The sequence below is a fragment of the Serinus canaria genome, chromosome 11, assembly GCF_022539315.1.
Source record: "Serinus canaria isolate serCan28SL12 chromosome 11, serCan2020, whole genome shotgun sequence".
NCBI classification, from domain to species: Eukaryota; Metazoa; Chordata; class Aves; order Passeriformes; family Fringillidae; genus Serinus; species Serinus canaria.
In genome coordinates, this window is record NC_066325.1 from 3,622,841 (window position 1) to 3,630,918 (window position 8,078).

Sequence of the window (8,078 nt, forward strand, 5' to 3'; positions counted from 1 at the left end):
TCAGCAGTGGGGCATCTTCAGTCAAGTGAGCTGCAGACAGCGAGGGACCTTTGTGGCCCTGGCTCCAGGGCTGCCTGCAGGGCTGGATCTGTGCCCACACAGGAGCTGGGAGAGAACAGCTGCTTTGGAAGCTCTTCCAGCTGGGACCAGCCGTGGCTCTCAAGGCTTTGGGCAGAGTTTAAGCTTTCCCCCCACATGCCCAGGTGCCTGAGGGCAGGTTGGTCAGAGCAGCACAGGTGAGTGCCCAGTCTGACAGAAGTAATTCCTGTGGCAAAGGGGAGGGAAAGAAGCCCATGCTGAGGGCTTCAGCTGTCCCTGACACATCCCACAGTGTTCCCTTCTGCACCAGGACAGCCCCCAGCAACAGCAGCACGGCACAAAGAGCTGGGCAGGGGCTCTGCAGCTTCACACTGCTGCTGGACAACAGGGACAGGGAGAGCAGGGACACCAGGGCAGCTGCCAGCCTTAACACAGCCCCAGTGGCTACTCACAGCATTAGACTTCAGTCTTTCCCTGAACAAAAGAGGTGGTGTTGGTGTCTTCAGAAATCCAAAATCCATTTTGAAGGGAGGATATCACAGATGAGTGACAGTACCTCAACGAAACTGGAAGGAACAACAGTGGAACTCTGAACATCCATAACCCAATATATGGCAGACTCAAGGGATATAAAGGTGCTAAAGATTTTATATGATTTGAAAGTAGCTAAGTGCTTATTTGGCATATTGTTAGGCCTCTAGTTGGACTTTATTTGAAGTATATGTCTACCTTGGGCAATTCAAAGATGGATCGTACTGAAACCTGGAGCTAAAATGCTGAGCATTAATAATACTTTAAACAGACAAAGATCTGGCTTAAATATTATTTACAAACAGCTTGAGTGGACCTCCTCTTCTTTAGGCTAAACAACCCCTGCTCTCTCAGCTGCTCCTCACAGGACTTGTGAGAGACTGGAATGTTATGGCTAATGGCTTAAATATTCCTCTAAAGGACTTTTTGCCCATGGTGACAAAACTGTATAAAGAAGCTGAGAACAGCCAAGCCCACCCTTCCCTGAAAATGCCTCCTGACTGGAACTTGGCACTGTGAGTTAAGCCACCTAAGGGAACTTGAGACAAGATAAAGGTGACACTATTGTCCTGTTAGCTCAGGTCTGGGGAGAAGTGAACAAGGCTGAGGGAGAAAAATATATCCCCACTAAAGCCAAACCCAGCAGCTGTCCTGAAAATCAGCTCTGTCTGCCTTCAGGCTGGAGAAGTCATAGCCACAGACTCGTCTGCTGAGGCCAGGTTTGCACACAAACCTCCCAGCAACAGAGGGGGAAGGAAGAAATTTTGGGGGTGTGGCGCAACCTCTGGCAAGAGGCAGTGGACACCCATCCTCCCTGACACAAACTGGCTCAGCTCTAAAACCCCCCAGCCCCAGAAGGCCACATCCAGGGGACATTCCCCCATCAGGGGCAGCTGAGGGGGTGTCATAACCCATCAAAGACCTCCAAAGTGCAAAGTATGCATGCAAAGTAACACAACAGATCTGAAAATCCACAGCCCAATTCACAGCAGGCTGAAAGGATATACAGGTGCTAAAGATTTCATATTATTGGAAAGTAGCAAAAGACAGAGCCAAACTTGCCCCACCCCAGGGAGCTGCTGGGCAGTCCCACCTTGCCCAAATCTGCATTAATCCATTGGAGTCTTACATTTTGTGGGACCTCACCACCGAGAAGACCAGAAGAGGATGGGATGGGATCCACGGAATGGTGATATTTTCTACTAAATCTGTCTCTGTCACTCTCTTTCTTCCCCCCTTCACAGCCCTCTCCCTCCCCCCCTCCTTTTTCTATTTCTTTCTCCCTCTCTCTTCACATTTACTGTTCCATAAACTTTGACTTTGGCATATGGTCTCGTTTTGCACCTTAATTCAGGGGCATCTCCTTAATAATTTTAATAACCAGATCATAACAACCCACTGAAACTTGAAGAGATCATTCACCTATAAGTAGTTTAAATCAATACTGTAAGAAAAAATGTATAGACTAGTATATTCAGGAAATGTTGCATTTCTTCAGGGAGAAAAAAGCACCATCAGCAGACCATAGATTGTTCATCCCCTCAGCTGTACATGCCACCGAACTGAAGACTGGCATTATCCCATCCTGTATTTCCCTTTGGCATTCTCTTTCAGAGCACAGATGTGACAAAACCAGAAAGTACAACTTGAGTCAGTCTTTACCTTCAAAGGAAATTCAGGATTCCCTGGCAGAAACCAATGTTCTGCCAGTTCAGGATTCCCTGGCAGAAACCAATGTTCTGCCAGTTCAGGACTCCCTGGCAGAAACCAATGTTCTGCCAGTTCAGGACTCCCTGGCAGAAACCAATGTTCTGCGAATTTAGGAGTCCCTCGCAAAGCTCGAAGCTTTGCGAGTTTAGGAGTCGCTCACAGAGACCAATTCTCCGCGAATTCACAGACGTCGATGACAGAGCGCACTGTTCTGCGAACAATTCGCTTGGCGGATCGCCGGGCGAATGAGCCAGGGCCGGGCTCCGGGCGCTGAGGCCGCTGCGCCGTCACAGACGCTGAGGGCCCGGGCGCGGTTACCCGGCAACCGCGGCACCGAGCGCGGGGCCGGGCCGGGCCGGGGGCCGCCGTGATTTGCAAAGGACATCGGCACTTTTGCCACAGACTTGACTTTAGTGCTTTCTGAAGAGTCTTTCTGTATTTATGAAAGTTTAAAACGTGGTGATAAAGGCACCTATGGCAGGTGTATACACTGCTCTTTGTACAGCGCTCGGATTCTATCCTGGCTGGAGCCCCAGCAGGGGCTGAGGGAGCTGGGAAGGGTCTGGAGCCCCAGGAGGGGCTGAGGGAGCTGGGAAGGGGCTCAGCCTGGAGCAAAGGAGGCTCAGGGGGGCCCTTGTGGCTCTGCACAACTCCCTGCCAGGAGGGGACAGCCGGGGGGTCGGGCTGTGCTCCCAGGAACAGGGACAGGAGCTGAGGGAACGGCCTCAGGCTGGGCCAGGGCAGGCTCAGGGTGGGCACCAGCAGGAATTTGCCCATGGAAAGGGTGCTCAGGCCTTGGCAGGGGCTGCCCAGGGAGGTGTCTCAGGAAGGGCTGGAGGTGGCACTCAGGGCTGGGGACAAGGTGGGCATCGGGCGCAGCTGGGACTCCATGGTCTCCAAGAGCTTTCCCTACCCTAATGATTCTATGAGTCCATGATTCTATGAAGGGATGATTCAAACAGATTTTAACTCCAAATCTATCATACACAAATATTACAAAGGTCAAAATTCACAAGAATGAAATTTAAGATTATTCTTTAAGATTGAAACAATCATATGTCAGTGTTGCACATGGGTAAAGCCATATAAAATAAGGCCCATGTTTCCCTTGTAAAATTATGGCTTGGGCCTGCTACTTCGGCTAAGTGCAGCTAGCCTGACAAGTTCCTGTGAGAAAGGAATTTACCCACATCTTCCCTCCAAGAGACAAGAATGTAAACCTCATTAGAAAGTTTTTGACTGACACATACATTAGCAACTACTAACCAATGAACTGAGTTGCAGTAAGTTACTAACCAATTAAAATGAAACACAATGCTTTTAGAAAACCATATAAATATGAGCTGTAGAGAATAAAGATGGGCTATTGTGCATGAAGAAATAGGTGTCTTTCCCGTCTCTACAGCAACATGTAAAGACAGCATTACATGAACTGCCCTTGGATTTAACATCTGCAGTGGAAAGTTAAACTGGACCTCTTTATTAAGAAAGGATTATTGGTTCAAATTTCCTTGTCCTTGAAGAGAATTCTTGAATGTGGCCATAGGTAGTTGAGCATGCCAGCCCAGCTCTGCAAACACGCAGTGCCAGAGCGGGAACCTTTTAAATGTAAACCAGGATTTATTCGATTGAATCACAACTGTGTGCTGTGCTCAGGTCCTTTGCCCAAATAGGGTACGGGGAAAAACCAGAACTGCACATTGCTTGTGATATGTATGGAATTTTGGGGGGGTTAAATAAAAACGAAATGCAAATGAAGGAATTGCTTGTACATGTAAATGTACAAGCTATTTTGTGCTAAAGGAGCCATCAGCTCTGTCCCGAGAGTTGAGTTAAAATTCCATTTCTTTAAAAACCCGAAAGCCTTTTGGAAGCTGCAGTTTGTGTCATGTAGAACCCCTAGGCGATGCCACCAGGAAATCTGTGGGCCGAATCTAGCCGAGCTCAGCCGAACCGAGCCGAGTTCTGCCGAATGGCCGACTCTGGCCGAGTGGAGCCGATAATGGCCCTTTAATAGACGCGGAGCTGATAATGGCCGAGGGTAGCCCGTAAGAGCCGAGTGTAGGCGAAGGGCCGAATTTGGCCGAGACTTTCCGAACCGAGGCGAGTTCAGACGAAAAGCCGAACGTAACCGCGTTCAGCCGGATCGAAGGAGCTGAGCAGAGCAAAGCCGAGGTCGGCCGAACCGAAGAGTACCAAACCGAATCTAACGAGCTCGGCTGGGCCGAACCGAGCTCCGCCGAAGCCAGCCTCCTGCTTTCATGGGCATTAATTAGCGCGACTGCACTCACTGCCCAATTAGCTCCTGCCCAACCCCGCTCTGCCGTCCGTGTCCCTGCGATGGCCGGGCCGCCCGCGGAACACTTCAGCAGAAGAGCCCCGAGCTGTGCGAGTTTAACGTGAGGAGGCGCAGGGAGCCGGGCCGAGCGGCTCCGAGTTCGACCGAACCGAGCCAAGCCGAGCCGCGCCGAAGAGGCGAATCCAGCCGAGAAGAGCCGAGTTTCACCGATAATGGCTGAATTTAGGCGAAGAGCCAAGCTCCGCCGAGCGCAGCATCCCAGGCAAGGCGGGGCGCCGGGACGGGCTCGGGGTGGAGCCGGGGCTCTGTGAGGTTTCCCCGCCTGTCCCTCCCTCTCTACCCCTCCTTCCTCCTTCCCATAGTCACCTTATTTCGCTCCCTTTCCTCTATTTCCCTCTCCCCCCACCCCAAGCCCGGCTCCTTTCTGTCCTGGCTCTATCCCGATACTCCGTTCTGTTCCCCCTCTTTCCACCCTCCCTCTTCCCCCACTCCCGGGCTTTCTCTTCCCCTCCCGCTTTCCTCCACAGCCCGACCTCCCTCCCTGCCCTTACTCATCCCCTGCTATCGCTCCTCTCTTCCCGTCCCCTCTTTCCTTCTTTCCCCCGCAGCCGCGGGACTCGGGGTGCCGGAGAATAAAGCCCAGAGGGCCGGAGCCCGGCGCCCCTCGGCCCCTGCAGGAGTCCCCACCCGGGGCCGGAGGCTCTCGGCGGATCCCCCCGTGCCGGTCAAACACCCCGCCCGACACCGCCGCACCTGCGGCTTTCCCGACATCCCGCTGAGAGCGGCTCCCGCTCTGTGCCGTGCCGTCCCCGCCGTCCCTGTCACTCCCTCTCGCTGCCCCTCGCCCGTGACAGCGAGGCTGGGGAGGAACCTCAGCCCTGCCGGGGGCTGCCCCCCCTTTCTTGTTGCAGCAGAAAAGGGCTTGAAGGAAGTGCTGCGCTGCTGTCCAGGGCAGTTGGACTCGTTCTGTGCCTTATTTGGAGGTGAGAAAAGGGGATGAAGACTCGGGGCTCTGATGCCATTTTGGGCATCCGAAGGTCCCTAGAAGAGGGAGCCGCACTGCGGTGCAGGAGTAGGTGGGTGGTGGACGATGGGGGGTCATGCTGGGTGCTGTCCCCCAGAGGGACCCAAAGCTGCCACAAAATTTACAGCTAGGGTGGGTGTAGAATGCTAAAAACTGTCAAGCTTTTCGGTTTTATAGGTAATGGTAAAGAATAGGATTTTGTCCCTAAATTCCTTTGGAAAGAAACCCTCTCTCTGTCGAGAAATGTACGAAACTATGTCTAGAGATGGGGAGTAGTTCTGAAAATATTGCTATTCATTATCTAGGAATGAACTAAGTGCCCTGAAATCCTAAGAACAGCTTCAGGGGCTGAAGGGAATAGAAAGGGCTCTCTGACACCTTTTGCCTCCGTTCTCTGCCAGTCCCCAAACCGTGTCGCTGTCCCGGAAGAGGCTTTTGTCATCCACACTGCCAAAACAAAGACCTGTAAAATCCTAGCTCTGCCTTGTGTTTCATGTGATTTTACTTCATATTTATATCATCACAGAAAGCAAGGAAAGAAGAAATGTGACTGGTTCCCACTATTGATGGGTGAAGGCCTTGTTTTAAAGGCTGGTGTATTTGTATTATCTTTTTCCACTTCAAGCTTGACTTTTCCCCTCCTTTTTCAAGCTCTTCTGCATTGGGTGTCCCAGGGAGGGCTGGGTTCCTCAGCAGGGGTCTTAGGATTTGGTGCTGATTCTGCTTTTTCTGAAGGTGTATCAAAGAGTGCTACCAGAATGACAGTTCTCTCCACTGGAAAGCTTTCCCTCAATGCCATCAGTGCACGTACGTGTTTTAATCGTGTAACCAGATGGACTAAGAAAAGCCAACACCTGTAGCAGATTTGTTTGCTCTGTGTCTGTGAGAAGCAGGCTGGTGCTGGACAGGGAGAGGCGCTGTTGGAGATTGGCAACAGCCCCAGGTGTGAGCTGTGAGGATGATGGGGGGCTCGGAGCAGCCCCAGGTGTGAGCTGTGAGGATGATGGGGGGCTCGGAGCAGCCCCAGGTGTGAGCTGTGAGGATAATGAGGGGCTCAGAGTAGCCCCAGATGGGAGCTGTGAGGATGATGAGGGGCCGGCTCCTGCCGGGGGAAGGGTTTGCCTCAGCTCCCTTTTGCATGGAGCTGCTGAGTAGAGGGGTTTATGGGGGGCTCTCGGGGGTGGAAGGACGGTGAGAGCTTCTCTTCGGGGTCTGGGGGAGCACCAGGATACGCGCTTGGATACGTGGAGCATTGCTTAAAGGAGGTGCCGAGGGACAAAACTTTGTGTCGGGAAGCAGCAGCCGAACAGGTGAGCCCATTTTTGTTGTCGGGTATTTTTTTTCTAGCGGGGACTTTTGTCCTATCCCTTTTCGATTTCATCTTGCCAATCCCTCCCCGGTGCCCCCACGGAAAAAAAATGGAGCTTATGAAGGCAAAATAAATTAAGAAGAAGGAAGCAGCTACTCTATTATTGTCTGTTGTTTGAACTGGGGGGGATCCCCCTTCACTTGTGGTTTTAAGGGTGTTGATTGGAGGAAAGCCTGCCTTTCCCAGGCTGTTAGGGGTATCACGGAGTGACAGGGAATCCCTGTGTTCTATTTTAAGGGGAATGGGGAAAATATTGTTGTCATGTTATGCGTTTGATTTGAAGCTAGCCACCCCATTTTCATCATCCTAAGGTTTAAATTGAGGGGGCCGCCCTGCTGTCCCTCCTTTTAAAGGGTTTGAATTGAGGTCAAAATTCCCCTTTCCCCATCATTTGAAGGATTTCATTTGACGAACCCCCCTTCTGTTCTGCTATTATAGGGGATGAAATTGAAGGGGAGAACACATTTATTTGCCCTTATTGAAGCGAGGTGAGCCCCGCCTGCGGCGTCAGTTTCGGGGTTCAATTTCAGGAACCTCCAGCTCTCGCAGCGTTCGCAGGTTTGCAATCGGGCTGTGCCGCTGCAGTTGAGGGCGCTTTTTCTGCCCGTGGCCCGGCACCGAACGTTCCCGCTCGGGAGCTCTCCCGGCACCGCCCGGGCACTCGCTGAGGCGGACGGGAAATTTGGCGGGGCTGGGCTGCCGCGGCGGTGCCGGTGCGAGCCGTGCGGAGCCGAGCGGAGCTGTGCCGGGCCGGCGGGCGGGAGGGGCGGCCCGGCGCTGCGCTGGCCCGGCCGGTGCCGGCCGCTCTGCCCGCTCCGGGCGCGGGGCTCGGGCGCCGCCAGCGCCCCTGGGCCCGGTGCCGGCCCCGCCGGGCAGGGGGAGCGGGCGGGGGTCCCCGGGCGGCGCCGCCCCTGCGGGCCGGAGGAGCCGCCGGTGCGAGCCGCTTTCTGCCGGGAGCCGCGCTCCGACCGGTGCCGGGAGCGCGGGCTTCGATTTCGGAAAGTTCTCTGATGTCGTGGTTTGAGGTGGTTTTTAGGAGTTTATTGTATCGTTTCGTTCTGTTTGCAGTTGGTGTATGCTTAGGAATATGGTTTTCTTCCTGAATG

At 53.2% G+C, this 8,078-nt stretch overlaps 1 protein-coding gene across 1 annotated transcript in view; it reads right to left on the minus strand.

The window, feature by feature from the left end:
* LOC103821197 (HYDIN axonemal central pair apparatus protein) overlaps positions 1 to 2,665 on the minus strand; it is a 163,901-nt gene extending 161,236 nt beyond the window's left edge. Inside the window, exon 1 of the mRNA XM_050979080.1 lies at positions 2,507 to 2,665. Within this exon, the coding sequence (XP_050835037.1) occupies positions 2,507 to 2,665 (159 nt within the window). The remainder of the gene's footprint in view (positions 1 to 2,506) is intronic.
* Between the last annotated feature and the right edge of the window lie 5,413 nt (positions 2,666 to 8,078).